Source organism: Gekko japonicus, unplaced genomic scaffold (assembly GCF_001447785.1).
Source record: "Gekko japonicus isolate JY-2015 unplaced genomic scaffold, Gekko_japonicus_V1.1 scaffold414, whole genome shotgun sequence".
Classification (NCBI taxonomy): domain Eukaryota; kingdom Metazoa; phylum Chordata; class Lepidosauria; order Squamata; family Gekkonidae; genus Gekko; species Gekko japonicus.
In genome coordinates, this window is record NW_015162491.1 from 220,912 (window position 1) to 243,031 (window position 22,120).

Here is a 22,120-nt window from a genome sequence, read left to right on the forward strand (position 1 = left end):
TCTTCTTCTTCCTCCTCTTCCATTCCAAGTTCTTCCCCATATTTTCCTAGAAAATCTTCTGCTTTAAAAATAGATGTAATCCAGTATTTTTTCCCTTGATAGGTAAAGACCATGCCTTCTGGAAATAATCATCTGTATTGAATGTCATTTTTCTTCAGTAACCATGTTAATTTAGCATATTATCTTCTTTTTTCCCTAACCCTCCAGGGAATTTCCTTCAGGACTTTTATTTTGGTTTCATCTTTCATTAATGGTTTCGCATTTACTTCCCTCAGTACTTTGTCCCTTACCGTCCTCTTATAGAAGCGTACTTGTATTTCCCGTGGAACTTTCATCCGTCTTGCATAGGCTGGATTCATTCTAAATGCTTGATCGAACTCTTTTTCCACTTCATCTTTTTCCATGCCCATATGGTCTGCCAGTAATTTGGCCATCTTCCCTGACAAGTTTTCATCTTTTTCCTCTGGAATGTTCTGTAATCTTAACAAATATGCCACTTTTTCCACCTGTAATCGTATTAGCTCTTGTTCATATTCCCGTTGTTTATCTTCCATCCTTCTTGTGTCCTCTTCCACCGCTTTAAACTTCTTCTCTGTCTTCTCATTGTTTTTCTTCAGCTCTGCTATGTCCTTTGAGTTTTCCGCCACCTGTTTTTAAATGGGTTGCATACTATTTGTAAATTAGTTATTTGTGTTATTTGTCTTAAAGTTTGGTCCATCTGAGCTTTGATTGGATCCACTGCTTCGATGACCATGCTTTGCATTTCTTTTTGCACTGGAAGTGCTAATTTACTAACAGTCACCCCCCCTGTCCCTGGTGAAGATTGTGTAGTCTTAGCAGTGTGAACAGTTTTAACAGATGTCATTTTGCTGATTGTTCTCTGAGCTTTATACAAATTCTAACCAATTTTACTATTGTCTCTTTTATTTATTGTTTTTTCCCATCTGGCTGACTTCCCAGACTCTATTATCTCAGTGTCATGGTTTAAGCCCAGTTCTGGTTCACTGCCCAGTTCTGGAGAGTCGCCAGTATCCCTTGGCCACACGCCTAGACTTTGTCATTATTTGCTCAAGGTCACCGTCTTTTCCCAGTTGTTCCATACACATCCACGCTCCGTTGAACGGGGAGTCAGTTTTAAAACCATCAATAGTCAATTATAGTCAATTATGGACATAGCAAGCACTTTTAGTCTTTATTAAATTTCCAGGTCGGCTCTACCATTTTACCCCACTAATTATAATGGGCCTCCTGCCTCCCTCCTGATGGAGGGAAAAAATTGAGATCGCAGAAAGTGTGAGGACTTGCTAGCTCTTTATACATCCACAAATCTTATATCAGTTTATCTCCCAAAACTCCATCACTTCTCTTTAAAATCTCTCTTTAAATTTCCCTTGCACATCTCTTAGCAGTTTGGTAGTATTTTCCCCCAGCCATTCCGTTCCCCTCTACTTTGCCAAAACACAGCTCAAGTTGGAAATTTCTCCCTTCTGTTCTGGCCAGTTAAGTAGAATTAGAGAGATTTCCCAGTCTGTTGGGGATTTCAAATACGACAGTCTTTACTTTGAGAACACAGAGCTGTTTCTTTCACTCACGTTTCTGTGCTCAATTTAAAATCCACTTGTCAGCCTCTTGAATCACGGCAACAACAGCTCTGCCCACCACAGTGAGCTTCTTCCTCCGGCTTGCTTCAGAGCGAGCTAAATAGGTCTCCTAGTGAGTTGCCGTCTCACTGGGACCTCAGCTCAAGCCCCCTGCCCCCACTACTCCTTCCCTGGAGCGTGGGGTGGTCTATGATTGTTCAGAGACCCTTTAAGTCCGAAGAAATGATCAGTCGCTCGGGAGGGTTTCTTGACTCTTATACAGGTTTCTCAGGAGACATGTGAGGTGGGCTGGTACTCCCATCTCTTTAAGGACTTGTTACAGTTTGTTGTGATCCACACATTCAAAGGCTTCAGCATAGTCAATGAAGCAGAAGTAGATGTTTTTCTGGTACTCCCTTGCTTTCTCCATAATCCAGCAAATGATGGAAATTTGATCTCGCGTTCCTCTACCTCTTCGAAACCCAGCTTGTACTAATAGCAGTTCTCTGTCCATGTACTGCTGAAGTCTAACTTGTAGGATCTTGATCATGACCTTGCTAGTGTGTGAAATGAGTGCAATTGTGCAATAGCTTGAACATTCCTTAGCATCAACCCCACATACTTGTTTGATCTTTCTAAGTTACAAGGAAGTGCTTAAGAGTACAGCAGTGACCCTGCGTGCCTATTGTTTGCAGGCAAAGGAAATGTGGGAGTGCATATAAGTATGCAAGGAGAAACAGGTAGAGGTACAGCTGAGAGGATAGTAGGAACATTCCATCATCATCATCTACTTCATCATCAACACCATCATCATCATTTTGGTGCTTTTGAGTTGGCAGTGGGGTGTGGGAGGGGCTTGGGGGGCAACAGTGGGAGGGCTTCTAGGGTCCTGGCCCCACTGGTAGACCTCCTGGTATTTTCGGCCACTGTGTGACAGAGTGTGGGACTGGATGGGCCATTGGCCTGATCCAACATTGGCTTCTCTTATGGTCATGTTCTGTTGGAAAGGGGAAATGATTTGCTTGGTTAAAACTGTTTCTATAAATGTATTATGTTCCTGCTGTTGTATATGCTGTTTTTATTTCCTTAGGAGGCTAATTGTTATACTTTTTTTTGGATTTCATTGTTGTATCATTTTTATCTTGTAAGCAGCCTCATGAAAGATTTTTAAGAGGCAGAACATACATTTTGTAAGTAAACAAGTGTGGTGGTAACATGCTAAAGTGGTACAATTGTGGCAACTCAGACTCCAGTTTTAAATGCTCCTTTGCATTTACTCTCTACAGACAGAAAATTAGCTCAGTGAGGAAGGTTCTATCCCCTATTTGTGGTTGCTTTGCTGGTTTTCTGTTTACACAGAGATTTTAAACACAGTATTCAAAAATGGGACCATTCACCTCTGGTCTACTGCAGTCCATTTTACCACTTAGTCTACTGTTTGATTTACTTTTGTGTGTAAATGGGGCTTCTGTGTCATTAGTGAAAGTTCAGAGTCCACAGCAGGGACCACACCTTGGTGTTCTGCTTTATACATAATTCAGTTCTAAGTGTGAAATTCCCTTAGAGGATTTCCCCAGGTTTCTGCAGCATATGGACCTTCTGTCCTCTGCTTATATCACACAAATACTACTCATTTTACTACTCATAAAGAGGACAAGCTTACAAGCACTGTAAAGGCAAGATCAGCAAACGTCAGTTATCTAAACTTGGAAGTGCCTTGATTCTCCCTAGGTTGTTTTATGAATACACAATCCAGGCTAGGTCATACATTTCTGCAACTGGTTTAAAGAGTAGGACAACTAAATAATCAAGAATAAATGGGGGAGGGGAGGCTCTTTGCTTGTTTTATTGCTTATTTTAATGCTGATAATTGTTATACTTGTTTGACTTAAGATCTTTACCACACAGAAGTTGGAAATATAATTTAAGTTTTCAATCTTTTTATGTTCAGATATTTTGTTAGTGGTCGGATTTTTTAAAGGATAAGGACAGGGAGTGCTTGTCCTGATCTGTGTAGCTGATTACATGGAAGCACATCCCTTCCATATAAGCGGCTTCAGGCCTAGATGTTGGAAGATAAAAACATACTAAGTGTGATATCCAGTTTGTATGTGTGAGTCAGAGTTAGCAGACAGTTTTCCACATGCTGATTTTACTTCTTCACTTAATTCCAGATGAAGCGTTAATAATGATTAATAATGCTGAGTGTATCTTTAGTGTTGCAGGCATGGTGCTTTCTTTTTATTAAATGATGTCAGAATGTTTTACACAAATGTGTTCCTTGCTGTGGGAATTACTACTTTGTTCCAGGATGGAAAACAAGGTTTAATAAAAATACTGAAAATGTACAACAGACATTTCCAAAGACAGATTTAGAACAAAATGTAACAAACACTGTGTAACAGCTGCTGAAGATAGAAAATGCATTTAAAGAAAAAAAGAATGCTATCGCTTTAAGATAAGGTGCCTGCCCACTTTCTCCACACAAACAAGATCGATTTTGAGCAGACTCCTACTGTTAGCTTTCTCTTTTTTGAAGAAGAAGAGCGATTCTCACGCTGGATACAACCAACATATTCTCAATAACGGCGGTTTTTTTTTCTTCTCTTGAAATCCACCAAAACTGAAGAAAAATCCAAGTGACTGTTCTTAGCAGCTGTGTGGCCTGGAGTTCACTAGGAAAGCTGGCTTCCTGCAGTCCCCTATTCATCACCTGCTTCAAAGGCAGCCTAGCTGGCTATAGTTTGCAGGCCAGGTAGGGTGCCATTGTGCGCAGTCTGGGAGGATTAGTATCAAAGCTGCGGCAACCAGGCCCTTGGTCTCAGGCTGCCATTCAGTCTAGCAGGGAGAGGCTAAGGCTGGCCAAGGTCATCGTATCCAGTGGGGTGTGGACTGGGAAAGGATCCTGAGAATAGAACGCTTCTTATGAAACCATGGTGCAAGCTTGCAACACAGCAGGTGCTCTTCTGAAAACATACATCTGTTTATGTTGTACCATGGCTGACAATGAAATAATAGGCCTTTTAAAAAAAATGTTAAGGAAAGTTGCCTAGATATGAGTTTTTTATTTTGGAAAAATCATGATAAATCTTTTGCATTTGTGTGTGTACATGCGTGAAGAGGAGAGAAGACTGATTTAACCATTTCTAATCTGTACCACTGCTGGAGAGCAACAGCGGGATCATTTGGAATGTACACAGAATGTGACAATGCATTTTTTAAATACGTTCTGATATACGTACGAGTATTCTGAGTGTAAAGATTACCGGATTTTCTTAGTTGTCACGCATATGGAAATAAATTGCATGGAGGATTTTTTTCCACCAAGGCAAAGGTAAATTTGTGTAATTTTTAAAAGAAAAGCTGAGGTAAGAATGACGTAAAAAATAAATTAAAAACAGCTTAATTGATGAATTTGTAGGGGGGAAAATAAGCTGTAAGATGAGTTGTCATGACGACAGGGATGTTCTATTGATGAACTGTACTCCTCATTGTCCAATCAGATAGTAGAGCTGAAGCTGGAGCATGAACAGGAGAAGACGCACCTATTCCAACAGCACAACACAGAAAAGGATTGCCTGGTCCAAGACCATGAATGGGAAATTGAAAAACTAGAAAAACAGCTTCGGGCTGCCATGACAGAGCACGACAATAAAACTCTGGAATTCAGGAAGCGAGATGCGCAGGTAATAATCAATAACATTTCAGAAGTCAGAGGCTTGTTTAAAAAAAAAAATCCTGTTTCCAGTGTAGTTGTTTCACGCTGTTTGATCATTTGGAAAACTGACGTATAAACACAATTCTGCTTTTCTTTCCTTTTCTCCCTACCCCTCCCTCCCCTGCCAGTGTTGGTGGGAAAAAAATTTTAAGGGGGGGGGGGGGGGAGAGAACCACAGGTAGCCAGATTAAGAGTCCCATGGTGTGCAATAACTTGGCCTCTTATTTATAATCTTGTCTCATTTTCTTTCACGATGGATTTAAGGGGAGGAAAAGAACCCCCCCCCCGGTAAATTTACAATAATTCCCTCCTCCCCTCTCTAGGTAGATCTGTATTAATATATCTGAGTCATTCATTTTTTATTTTTAGTTTTTATCTCTGCAGGCAGCCCACAAATCGCTGTACTTAACTTCTCACTTGATTTCTTAGTATGTTCCACAATTTTTAAAAAATAGCCTGTGTGTGACTAAGTTTATCAGATGAACAGTTAAGAGACGCTTTGAATTTTGGGTTGCTTTCCATTAAGTATTTTTGTCCACCTGCAGGGACACATCCATGTGTATGTATGTTATATATAAAACCCCTCCCAGCTCCCAGCTCTATGGTCACTGTTGGAAGCCATTTGGCAGAATAACCCCCAGCTGTGGTAGCATTTGACTCTTCAGACTTATGGATGAAATGTGCACTGTCAGCATGGAAAATTATCTTTATTAGTGGTTCTGGTTTTGTTTTGTTTTTTAATCTTCTTGTCTGATTGTGTTGTTCTTTGTCTTTATATTGTGAAATGTCTAACTATAATTATTTATCTAGAATGCATGTACTATAAAAGCCCTTAAGTGAAGATATTTTAAAATTTAGAGCCTATATGGTCAAATAGGAAAATAATTATTGCTTTATTTATATGCATTAGAATGGCTTGGGTAATTTTGTACAGCTGTGGTTATCTTTGTGTGGTAGATATAACCGCCATACACTTTTTGCACATTAAATTATTTTTTCCATTCCTGTTACATGACTGGGCGCCAACATCCTTGCTATATAACCGTTTATAGTCCTACAGCAGTTGTCTATACCATATTTAAACACAATTAACAGCTTATTTTATTTTATTCTTTTGCCGCAAGTTCCAGAAGCTCAGTATTAGGTTGCTTAAAATAAAAATAAACTATAGGTGAAAGACACATTTTCTGTTTAGTTCATTTTTATTTCTATTGTTTATTTTTAAAAAGAGATATTTATGCATATTCCATAATGAGAAATTGATGGCTTTGGAGTTAGATAGCGCCCTCATCATTTGCAGAATACTCAACTACTGTGTTTTCATACTTATAGCCTGTTTTCACAGACAGCACCCCAACTGAGGTGTTAGTTCCATTAATCTTTACACAAGGAATATTCAGTATGAATTATGAGGGTGGAATATACTTACACTATTTTAATGTATATATTAATATATGAAAAGAAGCCTATTGCAATTACTAGCTTTTTCTGTGATTAGATATACCAGCGGATGCAATCCAGAGATATTTCAGTGAGCCCAAGTTCCTGTGAAATCAGTGAATTTAAGCATTTAAATATGTACTTCACTTCGACAGTAGTAATTAGCTATTCCTAGTGTTTGCTGGATTATACCAAGTTACGCATGTGACTTTGGAGTAGCAACGTTTGAGATTCTCTGATCTTTGCTGTCCTGTATGTATGTTGTGCTTGATGGCTTCAGCTGATGGGTATTTATGGGAGGGGGGTTTGCAGCAATTTTTATGTATGTGTACAGTAATTCCATAGCAATACTGCAGATCACTTTGACTTTTCTGTGACACATTTGTAAGAGAAGATCCGCTGTTGTGAAATAGTTAACAGGATATAGTAGGCAGTTGAAATGCCATATGGTAACACTGGAAATCCTTCTTTTCATTTTTATTATTCTTACTACTGCCTCAGTATAAAGTATAAAGTATATGTTCTTGATTAGGCCATTTTTCAAATTCTAAAAGGCTATCTAATAAACACCATTGTTGTTAGTGAGGGAAAGTTCCATTTGGAAAGGCCAAACCTATTAATTTGATAAAAGGTAGTGCTTTCACTGATAAAATTCTGAGACAATTTACATTTCACAAATATTCGCTTCATATATAGCCAATATAGGTTGATTTGATTTCCTGTTATCTGTTGTAGCAGTGTGAATGGTGTCAATACCAAAGCAAAAAAGCATGGCATGTCTAACAAATATAGTAAGGTTTAAATAAATACAAGGTAACATTGTTAATAAGTTTTTCTATCATCATTAAATCATTTTTGTACTACAATGGCTTCCTGTATCCTTCCACCCAACTACTTACAACATTGTGGAAGCCATTTTGTTCAGCTAGCCTCTTCAGGTAATTAGCATACTGGCAAATAAATCCTCTTCTTTACTCTGAAAGGCAAAGCTGATTCATGGTTTTCAGATTATCTTAGTTTATGAAGCTGTTTTCCATGTCTCTTTGCTATCATCACATTAAAAATGGGTATATATTTTACGTCTGGTAACTGGAATAGTTTTTTGTGAAATTTTGAAGAAAGGAAACTCTGAAGAGGTTTGTGTATTATACACATCTGTGGTCTTATATTATTTAGTCACTAACAGAATTAAAGTGGAAGATACACTGCATATCTGTTAGTGTATCAATATGGAAATTGTAGTTTTTAACAAATACTTGATGTATCCCAGAAATTATGCCAAATATTAGCTATGTTTTCAAGATTAGTTAAACTGTGGGTTTACTTAGCATATTCTTAACTTGGTTTTTTATCTAGAGAAATTGCACCTCATGCAGCTGCTAAATGATGCTGTAATTTTCATTTTCTCCTAGCATTTGGATTTCATTTGGTCATCATGAACAACATATTTTAAATCTACTGTTTATAGTTGACAGTAATAAGATTCAGAACAACAAATGTAGGTTGAGAAAGTAGGTACCATATATTTAGTTACCATAATTTACATAAGTAAGACATATAGTGTTTATATATAGTATAATTTATATATATTACCATCACTGGGTAATTTAGTTCAATGTTCTGTGCAACGTATTCAGTTTATTACTTCCCTCGACTATAATCTTGTTCTAACAAAGTAATCTTTTACAGGAAAAGAGTGATTCTCTTTTTTAAATGATATGTTGCCTTATAAGTTTGCACTTTACTGGCTGCAAATGTACCAATTTCACCATACTAGTGTTTCTTGATTTAGTTACTATCACCTTTTCCCAGTCACATGACATATGTTTTTTTCCTCTTCAAGAAGTGAACTGTGTAAAGTTTTATCTTCTTAATCCTTATTTCTTGGCTGTTTGACCTTTTTGCATACAGAAGAAAGAACTTCAGAGACAACACATTACTTAGTTGTTATGTGGTAAAATAGGTACAAAGAAAATTAAACTTTTTCTGCATTTTCTATTGCAAGGTGCAGCGCTGCCATTTTCTGCCATTCATAAATGTGTAGGCATGAAACTAAGCAGTAGAACAGTATGTAATGTTACAATGTATCAATAGCTAGAATGGTGATGTACCATTTAGTAAAGGTAAAGGTGATGTACCATTTAGTAAAGGTAAAGCTAGTCGAATCTGACTCTAGCAGGCGGTGCTTATCTCAGTTTTCAAGCCGAAGAGCCAGCAATGTCTGAAGATGTTTCCATGGTCATGTGGCAGGCATGACTAAATGCCAAGGGGCACGGAACACTGTTACCTTCCCACCAAAGCGGTACCTATTTATCTACTTGCAATTTCTTGCTTTCAAACTGCTAGGTTGGCAGGAGCTGTGGCCAGAGACAGGAGCTCACTCTGTCACGTGACCCTAGGGTCTCGAACTGCCAAACTACAGACCTTCTGGTCTGCAGCTCAGCGTCTTAACCTCTGAGCCACCGCGGCCCTAAAATAAGGTTTAGACCACCATATTTCATATACTGCCACATTCATGGAACTCTGCCCTTCAAGTGGACATATGTTGTTTCCTGGTCCAAATCCTAGTTGTTGTGCTAACTGCTCCAGTGTCTCTAGGACAAGTGCACATGCAGAAAGTGGGGAGAAGTTGCTCCCCAAAACAATATCTGAGTCACCATGACTCATACACCCCCACACTCTGGAGACTGCCTGCCATAAGAAGACACACAATCCCACCTGGTCCAAACACTGCCTTTGGCACAGGAAATAGCATAGGTCCACTTGAAAGGCAGAGTATCCTGAATGCTGGCGTGTATGATACATGATGGTCCAACCTCAGCCTCATCTTTTTCTTTAAAATGTCTGCGCTAAATCTGCTGTGCTCTTCTACAGATTCTTAAGAGTGATAGTGGTTGTCCGTTTGAGAATGGCGTTCCTGATATCTTAACATGTATTAAATAGCTATGCTTCATTTTGAAAAATTATTCTGCTTATAATGTTAACTTAAAATCCAGAACAGTAGAGATTTCAGTGAAATGTTGAGGGGGTTTTTTTGTTTTGGAAACATTTTTGAGTGGTCTGACGTAACTTCCCTTAAAGTGGAAAGTATCATAAAGGCCAGAAGTTGCCATTTAGGCATAGATTTTGGCCATCATGATTGTCAGTTCTTCTTTAGTTACTGGGTAAGAATTTCAAATATTTATTAATTGACTGAAATTATTGTGAGCTTCAGGTTCATATGACTCTCATTGCTAGGAGGACAAACGCAGTTGTTTCACTCTAAAATACAAATATCTGCCAGCACTGAACATAAAGTTTATTTTTTCATAAAAATATATCTCTGAACAGAGGATGTGTGTATTTCTGGGCTCTTTGGTCTCAGCCCTACCAACGAATTAACTTTAACCTGAAATTAGATCTAAAATTGAGTAGTGTACCGATTTAAATGAGCACACAGACTTAAGGTGATTTTAGAGTTTGGAATACTCACAGTTTTTCATTGGTCTTCTATAGCTGTTCTACACCTGTTCCTGATTTTTGCATGATGCAGATTTCTGTGATGGTATATGCTTCCTACCCTGCTAAAGTAGACCAATAGCAGATATTAGTTCTTCTAATCCATACCTCTGACTAGTGCATCAAATATGTAATAAGCTGTCATAATAAGTTAGTGGGGGTGGTAGGGAATTTCTGCCTTAAGTTTGGAGGGAAAAGTACTTTATACTTATGAATACTTAATTCCACTTATTCCCAGTGGTGTAGAAGATCCTGCAAAATCAAATCAGAAAGTTGATTTGTTAACCATTGGAAAGGGGTTCTTTATTTATTTATTTTCTTTACTGTTTTTGCAACTGGAGTAATAAACAGCAAGAAAAGGATTATTTACTGTTCTGAAGTGCTGAAGTTATTGGATGCTGTGTTGGTCCCAAAAGATAGGCAATAGAAAGTAGATAAAGTTATATCTCCTTGGACCAATGCAGTCTGGTGTAGTAATATGCAAGCTTTCAAGTTTTATAGAACTTTTCATTACACAGGATAACATAAACCATTCTCATCTTTGAACTAATGTACCAATCAACCATGAATGATGTCCCTACCTTGCTCCACTAGAAGGAAGGAATTAAAAGAATCATGAATGACTTGGTTAAAGGAAGCTACCTCCTACTGAAGCTCAGTTGTCCATCTGCCTTTAGTAGAGGAAGTAGGCTTTAACATGTTGTTTTCCTTTATTTATTTATTTTCTTTTAATGATATCCTTTGAAGAAGCATTTGGACACAAAAGCACTTCATAGACAGCATCCAGCAAGGAGGAATTCCACCTTTAGCTTGGTTTCTCTTCCCTTTTCAGCCACTTCTAAGACTCAGGCATGATTTGGCACCAGGATTTTCCCGTGCTTTTAACATCACAGGGGTGTAATTATTGTGGTGTTTGAGATGGTAAAAGTCATAGAGGCCTCGGCCACATGGGCAGGAAAATGCAGGGGGGATGTGTGGCTGTTTGCCTCGGAGCAAACTAATGCACAACTGTGTGATCAGGTGTCAGGTTGAGCTCCCATTGAGCTCCCGTGGTTAGGGGGAGGTGCTGATCACACGACGCGGCAAAGAAGCGGAGCTGCGTGGCAAACGGGGTTGTGTTGTTGTTGTTTTTAACTGAAATATGCGCATGCTTCGTTGGGTGCTTGTGCACATCCGTGGAGACTCAGGGGAAAAAAACCCTTTTTGCGAGGGGACATGGGCGGGCGCCGAAACTACCACCGAAAATGCGATCAGACGCCCACCCTTGCCCCGCATCTTCGGCGGGAAGCCTCGGGTGTGCCACGGGACCTCTACGCTTCCCAGATGTGGCGGTGAGATTGCACCCGGAAAATCCACCTATCTTCCGTCTCTCTAGCGTGCCTAATGCTCTGTGTGACCGGGGCCAGAGAATGGGTTCAAAATACTGAAGGATGTAAAATTGTCCTCCTACCCATTTTTTCCTTCTCCTGTACTCAGAGGTCACCTTATACCACCTGAAGCAAAAATTGCCATTCTCCAAAATTCTGCAGAAAGTCTTAGTTTCACCTCTACTGTTCTGATCCTTCTGTTCAGCACAACACCATCTTACTGTTCACCGCTCCTCTGACCTTATTCAGACAGGTCAACTTTCAGCCCCTGGGATACTACAGAGTTGGCTTTACAAAAATCCTTGAAATAAGGCTTCAACCCTTTACTTTCATATGGCTGGCACATCTTGATGTGAGATGTTAGGGTCCCAGAGAAAAATAGCAACTATTTCCTGGAGGCTGAACACTACTGTTCTGGGAATGTACACAAACAAAATTATGAAATAGTTTAATAAGTCCTTCAGGCATGAGCTGTAATGAAGATGAATTCCACAACAAAGTATGAGGGGTAAACCCTGTCACTTTTTCATTCTAAGCAAGAATGGATGTTTCAGCTTGTTTATAGACATACTGAGACTAAGCCGTGTATTATCTCCAGGAAAGTAACACTGCCATGTGAGCTCCATGAGGTAAAGGAGATTTCCTAAAGTACGTAGATTTGAGATCTATATGCCCTTGTAAGCCATCTCAAAGAAAAAAATTATGCTTCTTCAAGCAGCACCTGATTTCCTTTCCCATTGCTTTCCAAATATTTTGGTCATCTTGGTTGCTGTTTTCAGGCAGAGTGCACTTTCATCCTACTTGGAAGATCATGGCATCATCAGTGAAAAGGCACTTGTGAACCTCTTGTACAACTCTGTAAACTTGCAGCATTGTGGATGAAAATGATCACCTAATACCATTATAGTAATGTCAGTACATAGAAGTTATGTTGGCTTTACCTTGTGGTCCTGTCTTTCTAGAGGAAGGTATCACTGCAGGCCCATAAAAAGCTATAGCAGTTTCATGGAATTCTTGGTTCCAACATCTGTAGTCCCCAAAGGAAAAAGAGATTGACCTTGGTCCTCCTAGAATTTTGAGCAATGATGTGAGCAATATAGCTGCTAGCACCATCTCTGTAGGAGAGATGTTGATTCAGATTCATGGTGTTGTTGCTCTAGTCTTTAGTACCAGGTAGGAATCTGGTCTGCCATTTTCAACTGAGAAGCCTTCTCATTTTGGTCCTCTCCTTTTCCTAAAAAGTCACACAAGGAATATGGACAGTGGACAAGCTCATGGGCTCAGTGGGAGGGAAATGAAATTGTCAGACTGCTCAGCTTGGAAATCTTGAAGAAGGAGAAGAAGAAGAGGAGGAGGAGGAGGAGGAGGAGATTGGATTTATACCCCGCCCTTCACTAGGAGTCTCAGAGCGGATTACAAACTCCTTTCCCTTCCCCTCCCCACAACAGACACCCTGTGAGGTAGGTGGGGCTGAGAAAACTCTGACAGAAACTGCTCTTTTTTCAAGAACAGCTGTGCCAGAATTATTTTATTTATTTATTTATTTAATGTCATTTATATCCCGCCCTCCCCGCATGCGGGCTCAGGGCGGCTTACAATATATAGGTGCAATACACCATATACCAAAGACAAGGCACAGCAGTGCAATAAAATACAATTAAATTATGGCTTGCCCAAGGTCATCCAGCCAGGTGCACGTGGAGAAGTGGGGAATCAAACCCAGTTCTCCCAGATTAGAGTCTGCACACTTAACCACTACACCAAACTGGCTCTTTAGGACCATCAACAGTCACAGAAACAACTGCTTTTCTTTGGGATGGCTGTGTGTTCCCTTCATTTCAAATGATAACCTATTCTAACTGTCCAGGAAAAGGTTCGGATTAATTTTGATATTTATATTCCTTATTAATGTAAAATGCAAAACAGTTTGAATCTGGTACCTTCCAAAATATATTAATTTGTCACAAAATACATATTTTACTGTACTGTTCTGAAATTAATAGAACTTCATTCTTTTACAGCTGAATGCAATACATAGTTCATCAGTTTTCAGTAAATTGATAATCAAATTTGTTTCTTCCACCAAATTCTTTAAATATAACTATATTATTTTAGGGTTTACAGCTAGTCTATAACCCATCATATCATATTAGACCAAACCCCCCCAAATATGAGAATTTATTTAAAAGATACATATATGAAGTCAGCTGTAGCTCCCTGAAATTTCCAGCAATATCTGTTGATGAATTATTGAAAGTGTGAGATACTGCTGATATTGAATTTTGACCAAACCCCCCAGAAGCCTAACTCTATTGCCATTCTTCCTCTGGAATAATTTGATTTAAATCTTTATCCATTTTTAATTTAATTTGGTTGGAATGGGCTCATGCATGTATGGTTGTTTCTTTTTTTACTTGTTGTTGTGTGTTTGTGTGTGTTAGGGCAACCTTGAGGCTTTTTCTATTTTGGCAGGAAAATCCCAGATATAATAAAGTACCCTTTTCCTTATTTTGGTGGTATGATAGGTTATAAATGTATTTACTTACTTACTTCATTTATACCCCACCTTTCTCCCCAGTGCAGCTGACATCATTCTTCTGTTGTGCATTTTATCCTCAGAACAATCCTTTGAAGTGGTGAGGCTGAGAGTATTTGATGGTTCCAAGATCACCCAGCAAGCAGCCATGGCAGAGTGGGGATTCGAACCTGGTTCTCCCAGATCTTAGTCTGATGCTCTAACTACTTACCACACTGGCTCTCTATTTGAGAGGACTAACGCCCGTGCCACTCTGCCCTGTCAGCAGGGAAATTTAACTAGCATAAGAGTCCTGTTAGTGTGTTGTAATTAATTGGATATTAGCCACCTGTGCTGTTTACACCTGCCTGAGTATTGAACCCATTGTAACCTTGTCTACTTGTTTATAACAAGAATGAGTGCAGGGATAAACAAAAGCAGAGCTTTAGTTCCCTGTAGGGGAAAGAAAGGTTTTGATGTTAGAGTAAATTAAATGCAATTGTAGCTAGGTGTGAGACTTGACTTGGAGAAACAATTTCATTATATGATGAGATGATTCAGAAAGAGCCAGCTATCTGTCATATGAGGATAAAACAGACAAGTTTCCTCAGGTTTTCCAACCTATTCTGGGTTTCCTTTGCCTTGGAAACCTTTAAAAAACAGTGTGCATGTCTCCTTAGGTATCCATGCTAAACAAAGTCTGCTTCTTCCTGAAGAGATACTACTTCTAACCTGCCTGTCAGTGAGTCTGGTAAAATCTCTCCGTTATATATAAAGCCATAGTGGGCTCCAACGTTCCAAATGCACACCTTTAGTGTTTGGCCGCAAGAACTGTCAGTCAGAAGACACTGGCTGGGTTGACTGGCTGCTTTGTGCAGTCCCGCCCAGCGTTTCAAGGTCTTTTGCATATGGAAGCTGATTGGACTTCACTCCATTCCACACCACAAACTCCCCCCCCGCAAGGCAGTTGGAATTTTCAGTTGAATATGGGACCTGGTGTATTCTGAGGTAAAATATGTCCTCACTTACAACACATCACTTCCCCTTCAAAATAAACAAACCCAGTAACACAATCATGCCACATCACAAAGAAGACAAATCACACCACAAGCAGAATACCACAAGGCAAAAAATGATAGGAAAAGGTGCCAGCAGTCACCCCATTACTGCCACAGAGAGCGCTTCAGAGGATGGTGTGCAGGTCCCAGGTTCATGTTTTAAAAGCTGCCTGGGGGATTATGGACCATTCACACACTTTCAACCTTAACATACCTCACAGGTTTGTTGTGCGGATCATACGGGGAAGAGGAGAATGATGTCAGCTGCTTTGGTTCCCACTGCAGGGAAAGACTGCCCTTTCCCTAGGCAGAGGCTGGGGGGGGGGGAATGTAAACCTGAACCACCCTCCAAACAAGCTGTTGCCAGTCTCCAGGTGACAGCTGGAGAGCTCTTAAAGCTCTGGTGCTAATTCAAAGTGTTGCAATTTTGTGTTTTGGAAAATCTTTAGGAATTGTTTGGTGCATTTACCATGGGGCACCCACCCAGAGCCTCTGGCATTTTCTCACTCTGCTGGCATCAAAACCAATTTAAGGCAAAATAGAGATATGGAGACTTTTCCATCCTCCTTTGCATCAATTTGTCTTTGTTGGCAATGGCAACCCTAGGCCTGCAAGCACTCTCAGGGTGACTTCATGCCTCCAGACTGGCATGGCATCACTAGACTTGGCTGCTTGCTCCTGTCCAGCAGGAGCATCCCTATGGAAGCTGACTTGGTGATTTCGGACCAGCCACAGACTTTCTGCCTAACCTACCTTACAGTGTTGCTGTACAGATCGCAAAGCCGAAGAGAATGAGGTAAGCTGCTTTGCTCCCCGCTAATGAGAAAGACAGAATTTTGCCTAGAAAGAGGCTGCTGAGAGGGGAGGAGATAAAGTTGCCAGCTTTAGGTATGGAAATTCCTGGAGATTTGAGGGGTGGAGCCTGGGTAACAATTGTTGCCACTCTCCAGGTGAGGGCTAGAGAGCACTCAAAATTACAACTGCTCTTCGGGTAGCACACGTGCCTGCCCGGCAAGCTGCGAATTCGTCGCTTGCAGGGCAGGAGCTGCCACTGCTTGAAAAGAGTGGGCGCCCCATGTGCCTGCCCTGCAAGCCGTGAATTCACCACTTGCAGGACAGTTGTGCATGGTCCCTGCTTGAAAAAAGTGAGCTCTGTGTGCGCCTTCCCTGCAGGCTGCAAGTTTGCAGCTTGCAGGGCAGATGCGCACAACGCCTGCTCTTTTCAAGTGGGGCATGGATGACCATTGGGGTGGGCCTTCTCCCCCCACTGGCCAGCTGGCTAGCATCTGAGGGAGCCCCCAAAATTGGGGGTCCCTGCCCCCACCTGGAGACTGGCATCCCTAGTACCTAGATATGCAGACATGAAAAGAGTCATAGAATTCTTTCAGGAAGTCTGAAACTGAAGACCTTGAAGTAACAGATGTTGACCCTTGAAATAATAGCAGCCTATGATTAGCCATTTATTCACATTTTTGCAGAACTCAGAGAAGATTTTCATTTATCTTTTCTCTAGTGTCTGATCACTTTCTTCCAGCTATTTTTATCTTACTCTTGAGTATAAGGCTTTTAAAATATCTGTAACCATGGTTAGAAGAGTTTCCGAATTAGGGCCTTTGAGTATCTACTGTTTTTTATGCACTGTCTTCAAACATATTTGCAATGCCTTGGGTTTTCTTCCTAGGATGAACTCTTTGTTTAGCATATCACAAGATTGTTTACACAGACTTTTTTTTCTTAGATCCTAACTAATGAAGGAGGATACGTGACACCCATTTATTTTAGATGAACCTGAGTAATCTATTTGCACAATATTAATGAATTTGGGAATATTCTACCTCTTTTATTGTTTGGAGAGATGTGATCAAAATTAAGAAAGTTATACAGCTTCTGTTGCTAAGTGGGTTATTTTTATTTATTTATTTTATTACATTTATACCCCGCCCTCCCCGCGAACGGGCGAACGGGAATATAAATCCTATATTCAAATGGCAGGAAGCCTTTATGTCCTTCACTGTCTGCGTGGCTAGGTAGTGGTACCTGATTTGACTGCTAGGTAGTCCATGCTAGGCAGTGGTACTTTATGGACTCTACAGTTTAAGACATGGAAAAAAGTATGGTATTCATTTAATGAATTGTTGTGCTTGGTACCTTTAGTCGATGTATTCTATGTTAAAATTTCAAAAGCTCTTTTGCATTCAGAAATTTTTAATCATTTCTTCTTGTCTGAGTAATTTATGTATTTATTTGTTTAATTATATTTATACCCCGCCCTCCAAGCCATAATTCTCTCTTAGATCCCAGTGCTACATTGGTCCATCTTGCAGTGGAGTGATGTGAACACTCAACAGGGCCAATCTCTTATCTATAGATTTTCTATGTCTTGTTGATGTCTAGGTTCACTCCAAACCATCCCTTTTTCATCTTTCATCTTCTCTGAGGATTGGTTGTTTCTGCTGCAAGATAAAGTTTCCTTCATATGTTGTATGTTAACATACTGCAAATAATGCAAGATTCTATGTTGATATATGATTAAATTCCCAGAGGCAAAGAATGATTTCCCTAGCCCTTTCCCCTTCATTTCATGTCTTTCACAGGATGAAGACAAATATAACAACAGTGGTGGGGAATCTACAAATAAGTTTATATAAACAGTTTCCAAATGTCTAAAAACAAGTACATATACAATTGCTGTCTGTATGCCATGTGTTGATAGATTTCTGAGGTCCTCAATTCATTAATTTACCAGAGTTTGGCTGTTATCTTTCCAGTGTTATAGTATAAGTCTTTTGCTGTACTAAGGTCCCGGTCACACGGGCAGGAAACTGCGGGGGGGAAGTGTGGCAGTTTGCCCCGGGGCAAACTAAGGCGCGGTTACCTGATCAGACCTCCCGTGGAGGTACTGTGGAGGTTCCGTGGGAAAGGAGAGGTGCCGATCGCAGGACAATCCCGCGCGCAAAAACGAAGTGCGCGGTGCGGCAAACTGGAAGGTTTTTTTTTGTTTACACCATGACTGCGCATGCTCCGTTGTGTGCTTTTGCGCATGCACAAAGACTTGAAGAAAAAAAAAACTTTTTCGCCAGGGAACATGGGCGGGCGCCGGATGCCCCCGGAAACGCGATCAGACGCCCGCCCTTGCCCCGCGGTTTCCGGAAACTAGTACCTCGGAGGTACTAGTTTTTTGCCGCGTGGTTTCGGCAGGAAGCCTCGTTTGAGCCACGGGAGTGCTACACTTCCCAGATGTGCCGGTGAGATCGCGCCCGGAAAACCCGCATGTCTTCCGTCTGACTCGCATGGCTAATGTTCCGTGTGACCGCAGCCCCAGAGCACAGAGTGTCCAAGGATTCCAGCACATGGGGTCATATTGTGCTGGGATCCACAGCAAGCAGAAGCAGCAAGAATCTCTTGACTGGCATGATCAATCACCCACTTCCTCCTCACCTCTGCACAAGAGAGGGAACAGAAGAATCATCAGGCTGAAAGAAGGCAGTCTGCTCTGAAGCTCAGCATAATAGAGAGAATTGGCCCCTCTCTCTTTTGTACGACAGATAGGAGGTGCTGAGTCACACTGAGTCTTGGCCATTCCTTTTTTTCCAAGTGCTAGTCCTTTATAATACATATGTGATAGCAATTTTTTGTTTCAGGAAAAAAGGCATTTCTCATTGATTATAAAACCTTTCCTGGGCACACATACTGATTTTTCTCTCCCTGGTGTGAGTCATATTAACCACCATTGCACTTGTATGAAAATATAGCACTCATTGCAGACCTGAGCTACACTATAACTTCCTAACAAAGACTAATTTTTCTAACTGCCACCACAAGCTGTGGTGAACAGTTGGCTTCCCTGTTTTCAGCAGCCAAATTTCTACATTCTGGGCATGAAGCCCTTTTCGGGAAAGCATGTTATTAATCTGAGCCAACTCTTTTGTAAAACATGGGTTCAACTCTTTTGTAAAACATGGGTGCAAACAGGTATGTGTTTTAGAGAAAACGTTACTGCAATAAAGGGTAGCTTATTATTAAGAATAAATAAACAAAATTAGTATAAAATAGAAAAAATACAATAGTCATTATTCACTGAATGACTGACATAAAGATAACAAGCAAGTTCCAATATTTAAATACATGTCATTAGAGTCATTTGATTCAGACTATTTTAAAGTAGTCCCTCCTCCCCAAGTTTTTTTTAACACAATTTTATTTTCATGAAAATATTGACATATCATCAGTTCAATTAATATTTCAGTTTTTAACCCCGTACCAATATCCCCAGTTTACTCTCCCCCTCCCCAAGGCTTCCCGCAATGCTTCCCCCCTCACCACTCCAGTACAACTTAAGATAACATCATATTCTAACTTCAATATTGTTCCAAGTATAATAGATTGTGTTTCACATCCCAGTTCTTTTCTAGGTAAACTTTAAAGTCTCTCCACTCTTCATAGAATTCCTAATCTTCTTTGTTATTCAATTTTTTTGTAATTTTGTCCATTTCCGCCATAAACAAAGTTTTTTGTATCCATTCTTCTAACTCTGGAATTCTTTCTTGTTTCCAACATTGTGCATAGAGTAGTCTTGCCGTTGTAATCAAATACCAAAATAATGTCCTTTTGTGGTATTTAGTTCTTCCATTTTAAGTCCTAAGAGCAGAATTTCTGGCGCTTTCTTAAAGGAACATTTCAAAATATTTTGCATTTCGCTGTGAACCCTAGTCCAGAAGTCCACAGCTTTTTCACATGTCCACCACATATGATAAAATGAACCTTCATGTTTTTTACATTTCCAACACTTGTTGGAAAGATTTTGACTCATGTTGGCTATTTTCTTTGGTGTCATATACCACCTGTACATCATTTTATAACAGTTCTCCTTCACATTAGTACAGGTCGAAATTTTAATCGAGTTCTTCCACAGATATTCCCAGGAATCCATAGAAATCTCAGTATTAACATTTACTGCCCATTTAAGCATTTGTTCTTTCACCGTCTCGTCTTCCGTATACCATTTTAACAAAACTTTATATACGGTAGAAATCGCTTTTTTCCCTCCTCCCTCCCAGACAGTTTCAATTTCATTTTTCTCTTCTCTGAAACCATATTTTTTCTTATCTGAATTGAACAAGTCAACTATCTGTAAATAGCTCAACCATACATATTTATACTGTATTTCATCCTGCTCTTTCATTTGCCATTCTGTACCAACTTTTTTAATTAAATCTCTGTACGGCAACCATTCTTTACCGCTTTGCCTCGTGTATGACGATAGAACTTCTGCTGGTACTATCCACAATGGTCTTGCATCAAAGAAAAATCTTTTATATCTCGTCCACGTTACAAATAAGGCATTTCTCACAAAGTGATGTCTGAAAAAATTATCAACCTTATTTTTTTCATACCAAAGGTATGCATGCCAACCAAATCTGCAATTATGTCCTTCCAAAGTAAGCAGTTTTTTGTCTTTCAGATTAACCCATTTTTCTAACCATACTATACAGACTGCATCATAATACAAGCGCAAATTTGGTAACTGCAATCCCCCTCTCTCTTTAGCATCACACATAATTTTCATCTTAATTCTAGGTTTCCTGCCCCCCCAAACAAATTTTGAGATTTCTCTCTGCCATCTATTCAATACATCAATCTTAGTCACAATAGGAATAGTTTGAAACAAAAACATCAATCGTGGTAATATATTCATTTTGACTACGGAGATTCTCCCCAAAAGCGATAAGTTCATAGTATTCCACTTTTTAAAGTCTTGTGTTAGAATATTCCATAGCTTTTCGTAATTATTTTTATAAAGATCGATGTTTTTCATTGTTAATTCAATTCCCAGATACTTTATTTTCTTCACCACTTCACACTGTACCAGGTCTTGTAAGTCCTTTTGCCTTTTTTTCGTCATATTCTTGCATAAAAGTTTAGTTTTGTTCTTGTTTATATAAAACCCTGCCAGCACACCAAAGTCTTCAATCTTTTTTAACAACAGCGGTAATTTTTCTCCTGGTTCTTCCACCATAAACATCACGTCATCTGCAAAAGCTCTATATTTATAACTGTAACCTCCAATTTTGAGCCCTTTGATTTCTTCATCTTCTTGTACTTTCTGTAACAGAATCTCCAATACCCAAATAAAAAGTAAAGGTGAGAGTGGGCATCCTTGCCGTGTACCTTTTTGAACCCTGAAGTGATCCGTCAAGTCTTTATTCACATTTAACCTCGCTCTTTGATCAGAGTAGATCGCTTCAATCATGTTGCTAAACGGATGCCCAACTTCCATTTCTCCAAACATCTGAAACATGAAGTCCCAATTTAAGTTGTCAAAGGCTTTTTCCGCATCTAAAAATAAAAAGGCTACTTCCTTCTCTGGGTGTATCTCATAATACTCGATTGCATCCATTACTATTCTTAGATTGTCTCGAATTTGTCTATTCGGTAGAAAACCAGCTTGCTCTTCTGAAATCACCGTCTGTAAGTATTTTTTCACTCTTTCTGCAATCACTTTCGCAAATATTTTGTAATCATTGTTCAAAAGCGATATTGGTCTATAACTCTTTACATTGGTTAGATCCTGGCCTTCTTTGGGTATTAACGATATAATAGCGTCCTTCCAAGATTCAGGTATAACTTTCGTATCCCTAATATCATTTGTTAACATTTCCAGGACCGGAATTAACTCTTCTTTCAATTTTTTATAAAATTTTGCGGTAAATCCATCCGGTCCTGGCGCTTTTCCCAATTTTGTGTCTTGGATTGCTTTGGCCAGTTCTTCCTTTTGGATACGACCATTCAGTAAATCTTTGTATTCTCCTTGTATCTTTGGCAGTGCTGTGCATTCGAAATATTTATTTAATTTTACCAAATCAGACTTCTTCCCTTGAAATAATTTTGCGTAGTATTTAAAAAAGCATCTTTTGATTCCTTTGGGATCGACAAATTCTCTTCCC

The 22,120-nt window shown here is 39.6% G+C and overlaps 1 protein-coding gene across 1 annotated transcript in view; it reads left to right on the top strand.

The window, feature by feature from the left end:
• The window catches only part of CEP112 (centrosomal protein 112kDa), a 377,899-nt gene that overhangs the window by 164,764 nt on the left and 191,015 nt on the right, over positions 1-22,120 (top strand). The window contains exon 12 of the mRNA XM_015406010.1: positions 5,084-5,266. Coding sequence (XP_015261496.1) covers positions 5,084-5,266 — 183 coding nt within the window. The remainder of the gene's footprint in view (positions 1-5,083; positions 5,267-22,120) is intronic.